This window comes from Camellia sinensis, chromosome 14 (genome assembly GCF_055761805.1).
Source record: "Camellia sinensis isolate YWXY chromosome 14, ASM5576180v1, whole genome shotgun sequence".
NCBI lineage: Eukaryota > Viridiplantae > Streptophyta > Magnoliopsida > Ericales > Theaceae > Camellia > Camellia sinensis.
The window spans coordinates 25607314-25628967 of NC_138974.1; the positions used below are offsets into that span (position 1 = coordinate 25607314).

The 21654-nt window shown below is 34.8% G+C and overlaps 1 protein-coding gene across 1 annotated transcript; it reads left to right on the plus strand.

Moving 5' to 3' along the window:
* Positions 1-606: 606 nt before the first annotated feature.
* Positions 607-12522, plus strand: LOC114259558 (beta-glucosidase 12). The gene is made up of 13 exons (XM_082907159.1): positions 607-1252; positions 1699-1768; positions 5265-5323; positions 9663-9738; positions 10087-10164; positions 10252-10339; positions 10522-10777; positions 10992-11107; positions 11228-11445; positions 11532-11563; positions 11686-11788; positions 11914-12022; positions 12156-12522. Exons 1-13 carry the CDS (start codon positions 1085-1087, stop codon positions 12331-12333), a joined length of 1551 nt encoding a protein of 516 aa, XP_082763285.1. The 5' UTR covers positions 607-1084; the 3' UTR covers positions 12334-12522.
* Positions 12523-21654: the final 9132 nt, after the last annotated feature.

Genomic DNA, 21654 nt, shown 5'->3' on the forward strand with positions numbered 1-21654 from the left:
AATATGGAGAATAAAGGGTCAACAATGGTTGATTCACAAAGAATATCCAAAGTTGGAACAAAAAAGTATAAACCTCGAGTATATTAATTCTCAAAAACTATCTCCCTTATCTTAAAGCTTATATCTTTATTCATAATGAACCCAATTTTTGTAAAATAAGAAACTAATAAAATAGATATAAATTCAAAACTAATAATGTAAGAAAATTGCATCATATCAAATTAGGAAATTAAATAACTAAATAATTCTATAATATTCTATACTAAATTAAAAAATTCCTAATCAACTATGAATTTTAAAATAATAAAATAAAAATATTTACTTTTTAAAATTCAGCTTGCATAATGATGCAACTGAATTTAAAAAAATATCATAATGACGCAAGCAGAAATTTAAAAAATAAATATTTTTATTTTATTATTTTGAAATTAATAGTTGATTATGAATTTTCTAATTTAGTATAGAATATTATAGAATTATAGAATTATTTAATTATTTAGTTTCTTGATTTGATATGATGCAATTTTCCTATTTTATTAGTTTCTTATTTTACAAAAATTTGATTTATTATAAATAAAGATGTAAGCATTAGGGCAAGGGGATAGTTTTGAAAGTTCATATATTTCAAGTTTTGTACTCTATTGTTTCAACTTTGGATATACTTTGTGAATCAACTATTGTTAAGTCTTTATTCTCGGTATTTTTTGTGAATCAATGAGTTTATAGAAGAATCTTACTTCCAATATCCTTTTTTAATCAACAGATTTTAAGATTGTTATTATTTCGCATTTTGCCAGATCAATATATGCATAATTTTTGTAAGTAGATAAGGTATATGTTATGTGGTATCTTCTACTACTGTGATTGATTTTGACAATAAAGTCTACTATATTTATATCGAGTGTTTAGATAATAATAGGGAGCATATCTACATTTATGATTAGTAAAAAACAATGTCTTGTGTTATCGTATTAACATACAAGAATTTCTCATTAAAAGGACAACAAATTTTTAACCTATTCTCATGGCACTATATATTTAAAGCCAAAACATGCAAGAGGTGAGAGGCTAACCAAAATCAATTATGGGTTATATACTCTTGTCCCTCCTCCTTGTAATATCTCAATCAAGAACAACAACAACAAATGGTAGTGAGGAAGCTTCAACACATAGTAGTTATGGCAGTGACTCTCTCAATCGCACCAGTTTTCCACCCAGTTTTACCTTTGGCACAGCCTCTGCTGCTTGTCAGGTTCCTTTATATCTATCTCAATTTGTCGTATATTGTGGTTCATATTTGTGCTATTAGTTAAGTTGTTTGGTTGCCCATCAAGAAAAAGTTATGTTGTTTGGTTTGTGCTTTTGATTTTTGTTTTTATTTTTAGAAAACAAAAACAAAAAACAAAAAATAAAAAAGTTCGGTGAATTGTTTCCCAAAACTTTTGGGGGATTTTGTTTTGAAATAACAATCTTTTACAAAACACCAAAAAATTATTATTTTTTAATTTCGTAAACTGTTTTCGCACAAATGGCATGTTTCAAATAGACATGAGTTATTAATTTTTATGGAACCTATGTAGGACTCACACAAATGAACTACTTAGATGTGCCTGAAGCAATTCAATCTAGGTGACAAATAATATTTTTCTCATGCATGCTTTTCTTTTTTTCTTTTTTCCTTTTTCATTTTTTTTTCAGTACGAAGGTGCAGCAAATGAAGGTGGTAGAGGTCCTAGCATATGGGATACCTTCACGCATAGATATCCAGGTCTCATTTCTTCTTTAATTAATCTACTCATCAAATTATTTCCTTTATATACTCCTCTCTCTCTCTCTCTCTCTCTCATTTCATATCCCCTCTTACCTATAATTATCTATTACTTATAGATTATTACCTGACATTACTTATGTAATGCTTCAAAAATTAAAAAGTTTCATTTCAAGACCTTACTTCTTCCATTTATTTATTATTTTTTGTTTTTGAGTCTTTTAGGTGGGAGTTAGACAAATATTGAGAATGACTTGTTTAGGATTACTCAAGTGAATTTGGTTTGCAATATTTAGATTCAACAAATGTTTACAACTCAATTTGACTAAAATAAGTTAACTGAGCTTTACTAAGAATTTATATATATATATATATATATAAACTTGACAGAAAACTCAATAATCAAGCTTTATATGGTTCGTTTGGGATGTGAGTTGGCTTTTTGGTTTTTTAGTTATTTTAGCTTGGCCTAAACAGTCTCGTTTAGGATGAGTTTTTTGGTATTTTTTTTTTACTTTTATGAGAAAAAAAATGAAATGATTTTGGTTTGGATGTAACATTTTGTCTTATTTGGTTAAAAAGTCTATTTTGTCTTTTTGTGACTATTTTAACCCCAACCCACCCCAATCAAACTTCCCAAACAAGTGCTATACATCGCAAGCTCATTAAGATATATATATATATATATATATATGTGCGCGCGCTTGCAATTCATAGGATTACATAATCCATGTAAACTTCACGGTTGTTAAACAGTAAAGACGACAAATGAAAAAATTATAAATTATGCATTCTCTCCTTCAATTTTTTTATTTAATATATTTTCACTTCATACGAGCAAATATAAAACTATAATATTTTAAGATATTGAAAATTTCTGGCTATCTTGTTTATTGTATATTATATCAGGTTTGATAATCAAAATTTAATTGATTGTTTTCATCGACTCAATGAGATAAAATTTTGAGTAAAGTTCAATTTTGAAATTTTGAAGCTTTGGTTTAGTTATTGTGATTTTCTTTTTTCCCCATCATATTATTATTATTGTTGGAAAATCAAGGAATACTATAATGTTTGGTAGACAAAAGTGTAGTTGTTTACATAAGTTCAACGTAGGCCTCATTCATTTTGAATGTCAAAAATGAAAATTTTCAAGTTTGGAAATAGCATTCACATTAATTACTTCTTCTTTTTTTTTTAATTTCTTTAACCCCTCTATTAAATGATAATGACATAAGCTCAAAGTATTGACATTTGTTGTTTGTTTGTTTGTTTGTTTTGGAGTTTAGATCTTGGATTTGTAAAATAAAATTATACAGGAAAAAGAAAAAAGGGAGAAAAAATGAAGAAAAAAAATTAACTTCAATTGTATTTACTGTTTTTTTTTCTTTTTTCTTTTTATTTTCATTAATTTCTCCACAAATTTAAAATTCAAACCCAATATTTGAGTTTTATCATGCCAAATATTCCTAAGATTTGAATAAGATTTAAAATTCCTAAGATTTCGTTTGAATTATAGATTTTGATATGAATTTATAAAGAAAAATGAAAAGGTGAGTGAAATGTAAATGAATATATTGCACTTTTAAATTTTTTTGGGTAAATTACAAATACACCCTCTGAGATTTGATTAAAATAAGTCATGCCTGTGATTTTGAAAATTACATTCCACCCCCTAAGGTTTCTAATTTCACAACAAATTGCTCATTTTATTAATAAATCATCAAGTCAATTAACCATTTTTAATGATGTTATAAATATGTTTCAATTAATAATTTAGGTAATTTTATTATTATATAGAAGAGCAATTATGAATTTCATTTTTTAGTTAATTCTGTTAAATAAAAAATTCTAAAAATGGGATATTTGTAATTTTCCAAACCACCAGGGACAGTTTTCCAATCAATTTTTCAGCAACTTTTTTCGGCGTATCCTTATCACCAAATAAGATTTTTCTTAGATCTAATTCTTTGTACCACTTTAGAATTGACTTTTCACCAATTTTCTCTTTATAGTAAAGGCCTAAATGATTTCATAACCCTAAAATTAATATATTTGTTAAAAAATTGTAAGATATTATTAAATGAGCACATAATTACATGGATTCCTAACTCATGTGATAATTTCTATATTCATAACGAAACGATCTCGGCTATTTGTCTCTGCTCTCTACTCTCAAGTTTATATTATGTGGTTTTGGTGTCCTGCTCCAATAGTGGTATTTGTTATTGATAAATTTTATGGTACCACTCATTTTGGGGTGTGTCATGTACTCTTGGTTATGATTTTTAGTTATAACTTATTGAAATTTTAGTCATAATATATTTATATACATTGTAGTATTAATTATGATTTGTTATGATATTATTTTAATTATAACCTAAGATATGTGATTTTTTGTTATAATTTTTTTTTTTTAATTATGACTCGCATAGGATTGAGTTATGGCATTTGTGGTAGTGAACCCCACAAATGTCATAACTTGAGAAGATGGTTAAAAGTAGACTTTCTGATTTTGTTTTAACTTTTTGACTTTTTTTTGTGAGAAATAAAGTGGGTTAAAAGTTAGAAATTGGCTTTTAACCCACTTCCTAAAATAGTACACACTTTTTTGCCCTTTGTTATATTGGGGGTGTTTGGAAAGAAAGTTGGGCTAAAATAGCCTACTAGGCTTCGTTTGGCAACTACATGATTTAGTTAAAAAGTCATTATAAGTTGTTACATCATTCTATTTACTTTTCTGCACATCTTTTCGTAAAAAGTCAAAAAGTTACTAAAACAGTTTATTCCCAAACGAGGCCTCAGACAAAATAAGCTAAAATAATTAATAAGACAAAATGTCACATTCAATCCGTAATTATTTCATTTTTTCTCTCACAATCATCAAATCAATTATAAAAAAAAAAAATCAATCAATTTCTCAAACATGACTTTTTAACCAAATTAAAATAATAAAAAAAAACTAAATAGGCAACTTTCCAAATAAGACTATTATTAGATTATTTTTGTAAAGAGTTTAGTTGTTATGTTATTGTTGCTACTTATGATTTGTCCCCCCAAAAAAAATGGTAATAGGACTCAACATTAAAAAATTAAACAGCATAGCTGGGAAAGAAAAAATGAAACTCATGTTAAATTTGTGAATAATATAGCCCAAGTTGAATTCATATAATTCAAGTAAAGCTTAGGTAGACAACTCTCATGACAACTCGACTTGACATAAACAGCCCCTCATCTTCACCCAGCCAATCTTCACCCAGCCAACAGTCAACAATGCTGGGGACCTCCAGTGGGAGGTGACCCCAACACCCTCACCTTCACGTGGGGCTAGTGAGAGTAAGATAGAAAAAATAAATAAATAAATAAAAATAAAAATATAATTTGAGCCAATCAAAAAACAATAGGGGTACTGAGAGTTACCCCTCCAAGTCATTTTTGACCAATAATTGAATCTGATAGAAACCATTCATAATAGACCTTTGATGTGATGTGGCAGGTAAAATACAGGATGGTAGTAATGGAGATGTGGCTATTGATTCTTATCATCGTTACAAGGTATACATCCATCTAAGCGTTATCAAGTTGTTTCCGGTTTTCAACTTCACAAAAGCATTAAATTACATGTTGGTCCATTTATATGTATATATATATATATATCCTAGGCAATGCTATATTTTTTAGATAAGCTTGTTGTATTTAAATTTAGGCTTATTGTGAACGGCGACAAAGAATTTGACAGCCTTTCAATTCCAAAACCCTCCTTCAATGTATTTAGGGATGTTTACAAGTCAATTTTATTGACCAAACTTATTTATTTGTAAGTCTTACTTCTTTTTTTTTCTCCTCATATATTAATATTCTCAAAATGCGCTCCCCTCACCTTCTTGATATCTATTATCAACAATGTTAGAACTCCGTCCCTCCTCTAGCCAACAACCTCTGGCCACCCTCTCCGACCATCAGCCATCATCTTTGGTAGCTGTCTTCAACCACCAACGACCACCTCTGGTGTCTAGAGATATTTTTTCAATATTTCTCTAACAATTTTTATAGCAAAAACGTCCATCTCCACCATGTCTAGGGGTGCAACTTGGGCGAGCTTAACTTGAGCAACCCGACCTTAGCCCTAATTGTTTTAGGGCTTAGGTACAATATTCACTACAAGAAAAAACACTTTTGGTGACCACCTATTTTTATTTTTTTTTGTCGCAAATAGTCCACTTTCTGCGACTAAAATTTAACTTTTGGCGACCACAAGTTTTTGGTCGCAGAAAATCACCTTTTGGCGACAAAAAAAAAAGTTGGTAGCGGAAAGTATACCTATTGGCGACCAAAGGCTTTTTTGGTCGCGGAAGATTACCCTTTGGCGACTAAAAAAAAAAAATTGGTCACGAAAAGTATACTATTGGCGACCAAAGGCGTTTTTGGTTGCGGAAGATCACCTTTTGGCGACCAAAAAAACAAGTTGGTCGCGGAAAGTATACTATTGGTGACCAAAGGCTTTTTTGGTCGCGGAAGATCACCTTTTGGCGATCAAAAAAAAAAGTTGGTCACGGAAAGTATACTATTGGCGACCAAAGGCTTTTTTGGTCGCGGAAGATCACCCTTTCGTGACCAAAAAATAAAATTGGTTGCGGAAAGTATACTATTGGCGACCAAAGGCTTTTTTGGTCGCGGAAGATTCCCCTTTGACGACCAAAAAAAAACGTTGGTCGCGGAAAGTTATGGAGGGATAAATTTTTAAAAAAATGATACTACTGTAATTACATGCTATTTTTCTGTTTAGGCATTAAAAGTTTTATAAAATAATATATAACCCAATATTTATGGGTTATATATTTTTTTTGCCAAATATGGACAAGAAGCATGTTATTAGCAGAGTGGATTGGGTGTATGGTGAGTCCTTGGTTAGGAGTTCAAGTCCTAGGTAGCACAAAAGAATTATTTTTTTTTGGTTCAAGGCGCTGACTTTTGGCGACCAACTTATCTTTGGTCGCTAAAAGTTTACTTTTGGCTAATATGAATTGGACTTTCCGCGACCAAAAAAGTTGGTCGCCAATGGTCACTTTTTTTGGTCGCTAAAAGTTCCCTTTTGGCTAATATGAATTGGACTTTTCGCAACCAAAAAAGTTGGTCGCCAATGGTCACTTTTAGTGACCAAAGGTTTTTTTGGTCGCAGAAAACTATCTGTGACGAGGCTTTAGCGACCAACATATTTTGGTCGCGAAAAGGTTTTAGTGACCAAATATGGTACTTTTCGCGACCAAAATGTTGGTCACGAAAAGTGTTTTTTCTTGTAGTGATTTTTGACTTCGGTACGGATTTGAACAAAAATTTAAAAGTTCAAATTAAATTTGAGTCGGTTTGGGCAAAGACATCCCGAACAATCCGAAACTCGAATTATATATATAGATTATAAAAATATTAAATATACATAAAATTATTAGTCATTACATGATATTAAAGTAATTTAGATCATTATATTATATTGAATATATATTACATACACAAGTAACACAATACAAAATCTTTTCTTTTTTTTTTCACTCATAAATTGTAAAAACTACCATAGTGGCATATCTCTTACATTATAAAAATTATTTGTTTTAATGTTATTAATGATTTTTTTAAAAAAATTGTAAATAGAGTTTAATTTTAATAAATTATTAATTTAGTTGCGCAAAAAAAAAAAAAAAAAAAACAGAAAAGAACCCACTAAAATTTATGTGCAATTCATGCAACTCGGGTTTAACTCGGATTGGGCTTGGGAAGACAAACTCATGTTATAATTTGAGCCTATGCAGAGCTGGACAGATCTTAGCACAATTTAGATTAGGCTTAGACAACCTCCTAATCTAATTGAACTTTTCCGAGTTGTAACCCTAACAACATCACTACTTTCACCATCTCCTTAGATCAGGTGGTGACAATAGAAATGGACTGAGAAAGGGGAGGGAGAATGAAAATTTGGTAGTGATAAATTTAGGGTGAATTACACGAACAATCTTTAGTTTGGGACTCGTGTCACTTTAATCCCTGATTTTTTGATTGTAACAAATTTGACCATAAATTTTAAATCTTGTTTCAAATAAGAACAATTGAAGATATCATTACTCAATTTCAAGGGTAAGTCTTCAATTTGATAAAATATAAACTAATTTTGATAAAAATAAATGTCAAAAAAATATTTTTGAATTTTTAAAAACTATTTCTACCCACCAAAGATAAAATTATGTAAAATTAATAAATCTTTTACGCATTTATTTATTTATTTTACCAAATTAATTTTTATTATATGTTTGGATGATGATCATGTAATGTGTGGTTGTTAAGCTTTTAATGTGTACTCAATATGTTTAATGTATAAAATATTTTTAGTTTTGAATTTTTTAATTTGTTGGATTGATTTAATAATGATATCAAAGTAGTTGATATATTTGAGTTTTGGAAAAATAGAAACTAATTTAATGAAAATAAAAACAACCATCCATTACATGATTATCATCCAAACATATAATAAAAATCACCACTCTTGATTATTACAATTTTAATAAATACAACAAAAATAAGCCAAGAGTCTCAATACGTAACCAGTTATTTAATAGAAGTCCTAAAAGAACACTACTACCTAGTCTTGGTTTCAAATTGGAATGAAGTGAATTTTATATCTGTTGGCTTTTTGGCTTTTCGAAGGGTATTTTTGTGAATGTGAGCGTGCCAGCAAGGATCAATCAGTCCTTACAGAAATTGTGATTGCCAACCAATTATCAGACGATTGTGTTTTAGTTCTTTTCAGCCTCAATGAAGAGGACTTTTACTGGTGGCTTGACTTAGGAGAAATTAAGAGAAATAACAGTGATATAAAGAACAATTGAAGTATTTCATAAAAATGAACACTTACAATGGTCTGAACTCAGCCTCAGAGAGGTTTACAACAGCAATCTACTTGAATCTACTTGAAGCTACTCCTATGAATCGAAGTGCAGTGCTGGTATTTAAAGTGCAGGTATTTAAAGAACGGGTATTTAAAGATTGGAAATGTAAAAGACTGGAAAAGAAAATATATGAAGTAAATGACTGGTTTGTATGATCTGAGTCCGTCCTTTTTTCTGGGGGCTGTCCTGCTATTTATACTCATCAGTGATGACCTTCGAACTGCACTTCGAACCGTCGAACTGCTCCTCCATGATCGCTGATCATGCTTCCTTACAAGTAGCTCCATTACGCCATTACTGGCAGTTGAGCTTCCCTTTTGTACTTGGATTTGAATATGAGTAACCGTTGAAGACACGTCATCTTGCATCCCGTTATTTGATCTAGTGTTACTCAGATCATGTGAGGACCAATATTTATTGCCACGTGTACGATCAGGATTAAAGGCTTGAATAACCTTCCTTTATTACCCTTACTATGCCACGTGTCGAACTGTAACTGGCTTTTACAAAATATGTAGCCAACAATATCATTGAAAATGTTTTTAAAAGTATGAATGAATGGTCTAGGTAAATTTAAAAGTATAGGAAATTTCCATGTAAAATTGCCTATGAAATCCAAATACACCTTTGGGCTTAGAAGTTTCATATGAGGCTCAAATATATTGTAAAGAGACTTACCATGGCTTTGGGTTCGAGCAGCCGTAACTGTTTCCAACTTTTGACATTGGCCAATAATCCAATGATGGATTTCTAACTATTACAGCGCGTTAAAATGTAATGTATATGCTTACATGAATATTGCTTACATAAATGTCACTGGCTTATGGTTACTTGGAAATGTTGTAAATTTAACGGGAAAAATATAACATTTTTTCATAAGTAAATTTTAGTTATACAATTGAATTGATTTATTGAAAAAAAAAAATTATTAGTTTATTTTTTCTCTAATGATGTTACAGGGAGATGTAGAGATCATGAAAGAAATGGGTCTAGATGCTTACAGATTCTCTATCTCATGGTCTAGAGTATTGCCACGTAAGATGATCAATTATACAGTTTCTCTAAATGTTGTCAAATATGCATTATATATATACAAGGAAGAAGGGTCCTATCTAAGAACGCAGGCAAATGAAACCACAATTGTAACAAAGAATATGTGAAAAATGGGCTCAAATGAAGATGTAAAAAGAAAGTGAGACCCAAAATGAGATTATAATCATTTGATTTGAGTAATACTAGGCATCTAACAAAAAAGGGAAAAAATTGATAGAAGTTGTGAACTAGGATGATCCAATCAGTGGTTACCATGCTATTTTTTTTTTTTTTTTTATCTTTCTTACCTATATTTGCATAATTTTTGGATGATACTTGTAATATTTCTAGGTGGAAAGCTAAGTGGTGGAGTGAACAAGGAAGGAGTCAAATATTACAACCACCTTATAGATGAGCTCTTGGGAAAAGGTTATGATTCAACTCAATCGTGTCATCATTAACTATCTTTTTTAATAGCCTCAAAATTATCTTGTCTTCTTATGCTGACATTTGTAGGTATAAAGCCATTTGTGACCCTTTTCCATTGGGATCTTCCCCAAGCATTGGAAGATGAGTATGGTGGTTTCTTAAGTCCAAAAGTTGTGTAAGTAATAATATATTCATCTTATGATTCAATTTTTTAGCTAGTCAATTTGTGATATATATATATATATATATATGAAGGGAATAAAGCAAATTGCTTTTTCTCTTATAGTTTTGAGATGATTAATCTCTTCATTGTAACGCATTTGTGTCATATTCCAACATTGATGATCGACTTTATAGGGATGATTTCAAAGGCTTTGCAGAACTTTGCTTCAAAGAATTTGGTGATAGGGTGAAGCACTGGATCACCTTGAACGAGCCGTGGTCATATAGCATGAGTGGGTACGCAGTTGGTAACTATGCACCAGGTCGATGCTCTTCATGGCTACAGTTAAATTGTACTGGTGGGGATTCAAGCACTGAGCCATATATTGTATCACACCACGAACTTCTCGCTCATGCAACTGCAGTGAATTTGTACAAGCGAAAGTATCAGGTCTCACTTGAAAACCCAAGGAAACTACATATATAATTCACATTATTATCAAAGAGTTTTGGAGTATATGCTAATTTTAATGCTACTTCCTAACCATAGTCGATGGAAACTAAAGTAATTTTATGTTTAAGAATCGATTTGCTACATATGATAAATTTTGGATACAAATATATTAGATAGTTTTGAATTACTCAAACGATAGAAATGTAAACAGACATCACAAAAGGGAAAGATTGGAATTACACTCATATCACATTGGATGGTACCTTTCTCAGAAGAAAGACAAGACCGTACTGCTGCACTAAGGGCCCTTGATTTTATGTTTGGATGGTGAGTGTTTTATAATTGTCCTTTTTGTTATAACGCATATATGGTACTGAACAATATTGTCATAAGTAGGGTCATCAATTTATAATATGTCCTAACTATGTTTTTCCTTGTGTATTGGAGGTTTATGGACCCTCTAACAACCGGTGACTATCCACATACAATGCGGACTCTTGTGGGAAAGCGACTTCCTAAGTTCTCCAAAGAACAGTCCAAGATGTTAAAAGGATCATTTGATTTTCTCGGGTTGAACTATTACACCGCTAATTATGCAGCATACACACCAAACTCCAACAGTGTAAATGCCAGTTATTTAACAGATTCTCAGGTTAACCTTACAAGTAAGTTCAAAGTTTTGTACCGTTAATTAAAAACGTTATTGTAACTTAATATGTGCTAACTAGAAATGATTCTTTTGTTATGCTAGCTAAGCGGAATGGGGTTCCTATCGGTGCGATGGTAAGAAATAGAAATTTAAGCAATTCTTCTTGTGGAGCTTGTTTAAATTTAATATATTTACTAACTTGCATATGAATAGAGATTTTTCATAATCAACTCCATAACTTTACACGATCTTACAGGCTGCTTCAACTTGGCTTTTCGTTTATCCAAGAGGCATTTATGATATTCTTCTCTACGTGAAGAAAAAATATAATAATCCGCTTATTTATATCACGGAGAATGGTAATCAATTCATTAATAATTTTGCATTAACATAAAATTGTTTCATTTATGGTAACATATAAATCTAATAAATTTGTAATTACAAATTAAGTTTACACTAAACATTCTTCGCCCATTCATTTCAGGGATTGATGAGGCAAATAATGCTACATTATCACTTGAAGAAGCCCTTGCCGACAACACGAGGATACATTACTATTATCACCATCTTTCTTTCCTTCTACAAGCAATCAAGTAAGTTCTGAAGATGACTAACAAATAATGTTGCATTTACAAAATATATGAGTGCGAAAGTTACAATTTTAGAAATTATAAATAAAAAAATTATTACATACGAAGTTTACTGTTGATTTTGTTTTTCATATAGGGATGGTGCTAATGTAAAAGGATATTTTGCATGGTCACTGCTGGATAATTTTGAATGGAGCTCGGGTTACACAGTTCGTTTTGGCATCAACTATGTGGATTACAAAAATGGTTTGAAAAGATATTCCAAACTTTCAGCCAAATGGTTCAAGAATCTTCTAAAAAATGGAGACATATGATTCAAAATGTAATTCTCCAATCATTTTACATCCTTCAAATGTATTAGTAAAATAAGTTAGATTCTTCTCTACACTTTGTAATGATCTCTAGCAATTTGCTTTTAAACATAATTTAATGGTCACACAAGAAAGAGATGTAACCGAAATAAATCAATAACAGTTATCAGAAAATCTATTACCTTTCACAAACCAAAATTATCATGAATAGACCAACATTGGATTATTTGAAATGGCAAGAGAGGTGGGAGGTTGGCGACCAGTGCTTTATGAAAGAGAGAGACAGTTTCAAAGGTCTGACGATGGCAATCCAGGTATTTACACAAATTTTTTGGACAATATTCCCTCATCTATGAATCCAAAGGGACTTTATGCGATGTTTATGAAGTTTGGGGCTGTTAGAGATGTATTAATTCCAAACAAGACTAGGAAAACAACAAGATCAAGGTTTGGTTTCGTCAGGCACGATTGCCAGTAGCGGCAAACATGGCAGTCCAAAAGGCCAATGGAATGTGGTGTGATGATAAAGCTTTACGGGTCAATGTAATAAAGTTTGCAAAGGATACATCATGTGTTAGGGGAGTGGGTCAATCTGCAATAGCAGGGAATGGTAATGGGCGAGGTGATGAGAATAGTATAAGGCACCTTGGGAAAGCAGGGTCATCATTCATAGGGCTGAAGTCATATGCGGAAGCAGTTCAGGAGGGGAATGTTTAGGAGACTACAGGTCGCACAATTGATGTGAATGAAGTGGGAAATGGGTGGTTATATGACAATCTTATTGTTAAGCTGAAAGGCTTCTATACTTTCTCAGACTTTAAAAAAGCAGTCAGTGATGTAGGGCTAAAAGGAGTTGTAGTAAGAAAAGGTTGTAAAAGGACAGTGGTGGTGTCTTTCAGATCATCTATTGAGCTGAAAGCAAACTTGGTATTATTAGAAAGCTACCGGAAGGAATGGTGCGGTTCTATGATAAAGTGGTCGAAGTTAGGGCACTTCGAGAAAGAGAGAAGAGTTTGGTTGTGCTGCTATAGTGTTCTATTTAACTTGTAGAGTGTTGACACTTTCAACAAGATTGGAAGCCTGTAGGGGGAAAGTAATTAGGGTGGATGACAATAAGTCTAATCAGTTATCATTTAGATGTGGTAGAGTCAAAGTTGCCACAACGATTATGGGCTTCATTAGCACAGTAGTGCAAGTAAGGTGTAGAGGTAAAAGTTATCTAGTAAGAGTATGTGAGGAGCAAGTCACGGTGTCAAGAGTAGAAACATGTAAATGCTCTGCCCATGACTATTGTAGCTCTAACAATACAGAGAATAAGCTTGGTAGCCATGGGTGTCACGACCCAAACCCACAGCTAAAAGTTTGGTGTCGTAACTGGCCAGTAATCCTTAGATTACTAAAGGCCTTCTTGTACAATCAAAAATAATCGAGGCTTGCGGAAACAATATACAAAAACACCAATAGTCCAATGAGCTGTGCATCTATATGAATAAATATTTAAATGCAAAAACGTTAATTTATCCACTTAGAATACATCACGTATAACATAATATTATATACAAAATATATGCATGTGTAAAAAATATACAACATGATCAAAAGATTAACAACGACCTTCCAGGCCTAGCCCCAACTCAGAGGCACACAAAACGACTCAGTAGGCTTCAAATGGTGGCTTGACTAAAGACTCTTCTACGCTTTCCCTCCAGAACGCTCATCTATATATATATATATATAAATAGTGAGCTAAAGCCCAGTGAATAACAACAAGGTAAATGGTTAATGAATAAAGTCCCAAATCAATAATTCAAACAGTTCAGGTCATCTGTGATTCTTGAATCAGAACGTTATAGTATAACAGTACTTATAAACAATACTTATAGCATAACAATACTTATAGTATATCTTATCAGGTCATGTACACAGTTATACCATTACTTGTAGACAGTCATGTCAGTACTTATAAACAATTATGTCAGTGGCTCCCTTAGCATAACAGTACAGTGGTTCCAGTACATCCATGTCAGAGACTTCTGTACACATATAGCCATGGTATTGTTACTCCCAAGCGAGGGCCACTTGAACATAAGCTACAGTATTGTTACCCATGAGCATTGTTACCCTCAAGTAAGGACCACGTGAACATATAAACATAAACCATGGTATTGTTACCCCCGGGTAAGGGCCACGTGATCATATAAACATAAACCACAGTATTGTTACCCCCAGGTAAGGGCCACGTGAACATATAAACATAAACCACGGTATTGTTACCCTTAGGTAAGGGCCACGTGAACATCAGGAAGCCACGTTACGTTTCAAAAGAATAGACAATCATTCATTTATTTCAGGAAATAACGTTTAACAGAGCATATCATATCAATAAGAAATTACATATAAGTTGTTACTCACAGTGGTTTCCAGAAACGATTGTGCCGTCCTCGACTCGCGACCTACAATCACAATGCACATAGTACAACGCATATCTTATCATTATACATATTCAAGTGGCCAACATGGTTTGGAGTTTCTTATATTAACTCTTATTCATTCAGTTGGTTCTATTCAATTATTCATTCCTCATTCGTTTGCTTCTTTTAATTTTTATCATGCTTATGAGATGCTAATGGATGTAAATTTCACGTGAAAACCCTATAAATGAAGGCTCAAAAGTTAGAAAATGGAAATAAAACAAAACCAAAAAAAGAGCCCTATTTGGCTGCACATGCGATGGTTTGGCCGCACGAGCGGTGATTTCAGAATGCAATTTTGGCCAAAAAATGATTGGCTGCTCGAGCGGTGGCCCAGGCCGCTCGAGTGGTCTGGGTATATTTTCACTCCAAAAATTTGCTTTAAGGGAAACTCATTCTTTTGCAAAAATCAACTTTATTTTCATGCAATTCAAGGCTCAAAACTCAACAAAACAAGTTGAATGAACAAAAATTAGCACTGCATATCAAAACCCAATTGCCATGTAAAAGATCAAACTTAGACTTGAAATGTAAAACCATAAAATATGTATACTTGAGTTCCAATTCTCAAAATATAGGAGTTTCTTCTTTAAATCTCAAGAACCTTGCAAGAGAACAAGTGTATGCACAAGACTTTCACGAACCCATGCCTTGTATGCCAAGATCTTGAACTAACTCCTACAAATCTAGCCATGCATGTTCATATTGGTATTCCACCTCATAAACCACAAAACCCCTATCAAAGATGCATGATGCTTTCTTGATTAAGCTTAAATTCAAGAGGATAGGCATCGAGATATCTCAAATTCAAGGAATTAGAAGTGAAGTCTTACCTTAGATTAATGATTGATGGAGGTCAAAGCTTTACTCTTCCTCCTTCTTTTTCAAGCTCTCTTCTTCTTCTCTTCCTTGGTGTTCCCTAAAACTCTCTCTCTCTCTCTCTTTTTCTGATTTTTTTTGTTGGGTCTAAGTTGATAAGTATGAGCTCAAATGAGCTCATATCTCATATATACATATAATTGTATAAAAGTGAAGCCAAACATAACTTAGCGAATCAGACGAAATCAATTTTCAATTAAACTCCCCAAATGGTACTAAAAATTCCCATTAGTCTATCCATGAAGCCCATTAAGGTCGTCAATTTCAGGTCTGAAGTCGTAACTCCAACAGATACTTTCCCAATTCAGACAGATAGTTCCAAGTTAAATCATATTAACTCAGAATTCCATTAAGATAATTGTGATATGCATTTTGCGGCCGTTACAATAGGAGTCCAGTCGTGGAAGAAGTTGCTAAGGTAGAAGGCACTATGCATAATGAAGTGGTAGGCCAGGATGACATGGTCTCTCTTCAAAAGGAGGATGTGGCAATCAATGAGGGTAGTGGATAAGGTAAGGAGCTGGACACTTCTTATCCATCTGTAGTGGGAGAAACTATAAACACATGTATGGAGAACCCAAAGTTACCAGAAGCATGCAATAGTTACATTGCTAATGATAGCATAGTTGTGATCTAGAGGAGTACTAATGAGAGGGGTAGGGAGGAGGTGGGGTTGGTTATGACTGGGTTTATGAGAAGCCTTAGTGGTACTGGGCTTGAAAGGCCTGGAATTAACATTCAAATATTATTGGATAAGGCTGTCAAAGAAAAGGGAGTGGCCAAGCCCAGTGAAAGAATTGTGGGAGTGAGACATAGTCCTAAAGGGAAAGAAGTGACTTAGGCCCATGTTGATGGGTGTTCACCATTGTCATCTACACAGTCCATATCTATTTTGGGAAAGATTGCTGGAGGATCTGGAGTGCCCTATAATCACAATTGCAAATTCATTGGGAAGAAAAAAGCCCTGGTACCGGAGAGGGTATCAAAAGGAGGTAGATTGGCTTAGAGAGGTGGGAATGGAGCTGTTCGATTTGGTGGTTCATCTTCAATGAGAGTATGGCATAAAGGACCTGTCTTTAGAGTGGCTGCAGCAATGCTGTCAAGATCAAGCTCGGGAGGTCAGTCTAATCGGGGTGGAAATTTCTTCTTGGAATAGGCCAAGGAGACTTTAAAAGTGGGTAAACTCTGGGGATTAGCTTCAGTGGTAATGAACAAGAAGCATTACAGAGAATCATGGACTTCAAAGAGGATAATGCGAGGAGAGTAGCACAGAGGGATGGTGTCATTCATCACTGAATAGCATTATCAAGTGGTCTTGGTGTTATGCTCTGTTTCCTAATGAAGCTGTTGTCTTGAAATGTTAGGATTTTGGAAAACCAGAGTGTAGACGTCCCCGAACGCCCGGGAGGATGAATCTCGTTCTGTTCATTTTGGGCTCACTACAGTTCAGGACTCAAATTGTCATGGTTCTTAATCTGATCTCACAATGTGCGATGTGAGATTGATAAATCACCAAAGAGTCCAAATCCGGCAAATCGTTTTGAAAAATAGATTTTTAAAAAGAAGTGTCAAACATGGACTGCTTTGCCAGATACAGAATCGCTACCTAAATATTTTTTATGGGGGAATTTAGGAAACCCTGACTCGTTTGCCTAAGGCCACATGTCCATCATCACCAAAGTTGCCTCGGCTCGAGAGCTTGGGTACGATTGGGGAAGGTCAACTATGAGCACCCCCGCTCGCCCGATCAAAGATCGGCCTCTACTAACCATGATATCTAGTTTTGAAAACATTATGCATTCTTATTCCTGTTATTTAGCTAATCTTACTATGTGATGCGCACAACACAAAAGTATAGACTAGATCGCCTAATTTGGAACAAAGTATCACATATCCGTTTTGTTTGGAAAATGGTTTGAGGTTTGTTACTCGCAAGTAGGCTAAAACACGGGTTTCGACAAATTATTCTAATTCAAGCAACCCAACCTTCACCCACAGGCATTCAGGCAGTAAATCAACTAAGCAATTAGCCTCATGGCAAGCATGCTTTCATGTTAACACTCACGTACATGTAATATGCTAAAGCATAAACACTCACAATGTACTCCGAGCCAAAATGAAGAACATGTTAGCAATCAATGTATGATCCAAGTCCATGTTAAAATGGCTAATGCATCGCATACAAAATGTCACTAGAATAGGCTCGGCTAATCTAAGGATGGCATGTGAAATGCAACAACTCGATGCACGTATTCAAATTGGAATTGAAATACTGTGCGGTTAGTATGATGCGCCGAGCCCGATGCATGCAATACAGATGAATAGATGCACGCATGCATTGCATAAGGTATGCTAAATCAAATATGCCCTAAAACTAACCATCATGAGCGGTTAAATAAAAGGAAGAAATAAGTGGGGGTTGGAAGACATGCACACACGCACGCACACTTATTACAAATTTCCCTCTCTCGGAAGGACCAAAAGAATAATACAAATTTCATTAACTAACAAGCTAATTAAATAGTTATAGACCACTTAACTAGTTAAGCAAATTAACTAAGCTAATAAAGTGGTAAAACAGCCTCGAGAAGAGAGTCCAATGCATGCGTGCTCGGCTCCGCTCGGAAATCCACCACCATACACAAGCTGCCTCTGTTTACACTGCTCTACATTTTTGAAGACTGCACAAGTCCCAAGGATGCTTCAGCATCACTCCCTGATCACTGTGGAAGGTCACCGACCAAGAGGAATGGTCACCGGCCATGATAAAGTGGTCATCGACCATCTATGATGCTCTCGGCCATCCATTATTGGTCGATCAGCACTGAAAATGGTCGGTCGACCATATCTTCCTGCAGAACCCTGTTTTGACAGCAGCAGAGGACAGACAAGACATGGCAATGCATTTCACATCAAATGTTTGCACCACCAACCTCCCTATCATGTCATGGACTCAAGGGAGTTTGGTCCTCGACCCTCGGGCTACCAATCACGCATTTCAATGCATGATGGTCCAAGAGGCCAAAGTGTGCAATTTCAATGTCATATGGAATGCACAGAAAACACATAAAGGACCCAACCTCTATCATGCTTGATCAAGAGGCAAGGCATGCATGATATGCACAATGTAATACATCCTAAGCATGTAAGCTAAGTATGCAACATGAACATGCAAACAAGCAATGTGTACTAGGCACACAACCTAAGCAAACAAGCATGTGAGGCATGTAACAACAATGCTAATGACAAACATGCAACAACATGTGAAGGGGACTTAGCATGGAAACATGTAAAGAAACTTAACAAAGAAAATGCATGCCAAATGCAAAGTGATTCAAGCATGCAACAACATGCGATAGTCCGAGCATGCAACAACACGCGAGGCGAGCATGCAACAACATGCAAAGGATGGACTTACACCAAGATGGACGGCTCTCTACTAGGTCCAAAACAGTGGCCAATATGCCAAGGAAATGGAGGCAAATGTACATACAAACATGCATGCATACATGGTCCAATACTTAAGCATAAAGAGGCACCTTTTAAGCACACTTAAAAGAAACAAACACGGACAAATGGCATACATTGTAAGCTCTGAAATCATGTTAGAAGATGTGCCAAACCAACTAAACAAATCAAGCAAAGCATGCAACAAGGTCCAAGGCTCAAGGCTAGCCAAGGGGCTCAAGCCATGACCATGCCAACCAAGCCTCAAAGGGCCAAAGGGACTCAAAGCAGTCCCAAGGCAGACCAAAACAAGGCCAAAGACATACTTAGATGGCATTCCAAATGCCTACACAAGATGGCATACACAATGGCACAAACATGAAGCATGAAACATAAACTCTTTAAGACATTAAAGAAGCATCAATTGTGAGTAAACAAGCCTGCCATATGGACTGAAATGATATGGTAAGTGACTCCAAGTTACTGAAATAATGCAAGTAAAGCATGTTAGAGGATCCAATACTCAAAGCCTACAAGTTAGGTTGCATGGTAGCTATACAAAGCAAGTCATGGATGACCCAAACAACCAAAATCAGACCTTAAGCATACCAAAACATGCATAAAAACTTCACAAAGCTAAGCCAAAATCATGCTAGAAAGTCATGGTACATCATGATGCATGTTAAGGCAATTTCAGGGCATTACAAGACAAGTATGCAAAGCATGCATGGTATGTCTAAACCAACTTAAAACAGTGCTATATCATGACAAAATAAGCACAAATACCGGCTGAAATGAAGCTAAAGCAAGCTAGGTATACCAGCTACAACACAAGCCATTTGTGCAAGCATCAAAGGCAACATGGAAAGGGGATGACCCTCTCTCATTTAGGACCTCAAAACCATCTCTCCACCACTGAAAATCCTCTGGATTTCAGTGGTAGAGAGGTCATGCAAAGCTCAAAGTGAGGGCCAAAAGGTATGGCCTTAAACAAGGCCTTAGAAGGGGGAAACAACCCCGAACCTTAAAACAACCTTAAACAAAGTTCTAAAACACACAAAATAAGAACTTTTATTAGTTATGCACTAAGCTCAAAAACAGATGCAAGATAGGTCAAAAGCTTGTGCAAAAATGGGGAATAAAGGGGTAAGGTTCTTACCCTTGAAGACCTTCTTCAAGAAGACCACTCCAGCAGCCTCCTTAGGTCAAAACCAGCTCAAAAACTCCAAGAACAATCCTTTGGCACCTCAGCAACCAAGGTATGGTGTAATACTATGTGTCTTAGTGCAAAACTAAGAATAAAACACCTTTATACACACACAAATCAAAAGGAGAGGGAAATATAGAGATAGATAGATATAGGACTTCTCTAACCCTAACATTAGACCTCTGGAACTTTTTGGAACCCTTGAGGAGGGAGGAGAAGCCCTTTCTTTGTAGGAATTCCAATCTTGCAAAGCTTATAAAACAACTTAAGCAAGAGGGAAATCCCTCCATACACGTGTATGGAGGGGGGGCATTGTGGATGCCAGCTATCACAGCTGGCATAAAATATTTTTCAAAAGCAGATGAACAGTGGTCGGCCAGCCAAAAATGACAAATTGACCAAAACAATGGTCGGCCGACCATAAAGAGTGTCGACCGGCCATCACCAATGGCCGGTACCAACAAAACAGGGCCGGTGGTCTCAAGATATAGCTGGTGAGGTGTGGGGATGACCAACAAGCCATTCCCTGTCCTCAGAAGCAAAGCAACAAGTGTTTGGTACAAAATCAAACACAAAACAAGCAAGTCGAGAGATCTTAAGGCAGGGCGCGTAGCCGAGACCTCCGAGAACTCAAAACGAACACGAACATGGATGATCATCGAGTGTTCAAACGATGACGTCCAAGTCTTGAGGATGGTCAAAAATGGGGTGTCTACACAGAGAAAATGAGAAAAATAAGGGGGTTACTCCAGGAGAGAAAAACCAATTTTTTTTTTTTTAAAGAAACCAAGAAAGATGGGATGTCAAGAGATATTGTGCGTTCGGTTTAGCTCGATGATGAGCTTGAATTTATGGGTGTGGATACGAATGGATCGGTTGGAGGGCTGCTGTGTGTTTGAAGACCTTCGATTTTTGTACTATTACAGTGTTACAGCTTAAGATGTTTTATACTGCTATCAGGTACTATGCTTTCAGATTTTGATTGTGTTTTCATTAATGTTTACGCACCAAATGATGCTCCAATGAGGGGACATTTATGGAATGTAACCGTTAATTTAACGTCAGGATTTTCTGGTCCGGGGTGTTTGGGAGGGGGGGACCTTAATGAGATTAGGAATTTAGGGGAAAGAAAATGATGTACAAGAAGGGACATAGGCATGTTAAAGTTCAATAACTTTATTGAAGGGTTAGAGCTATTTGATATGCCGATGCTTGGAAGGAAATTTACATGGAGTAATTCAGTTGATGGGGCAAATGGAGTAGAATTGACAGAGTATTATTGTCATCAGAGTGGATGACGAAGTTCAAGCTGAAGTTGTG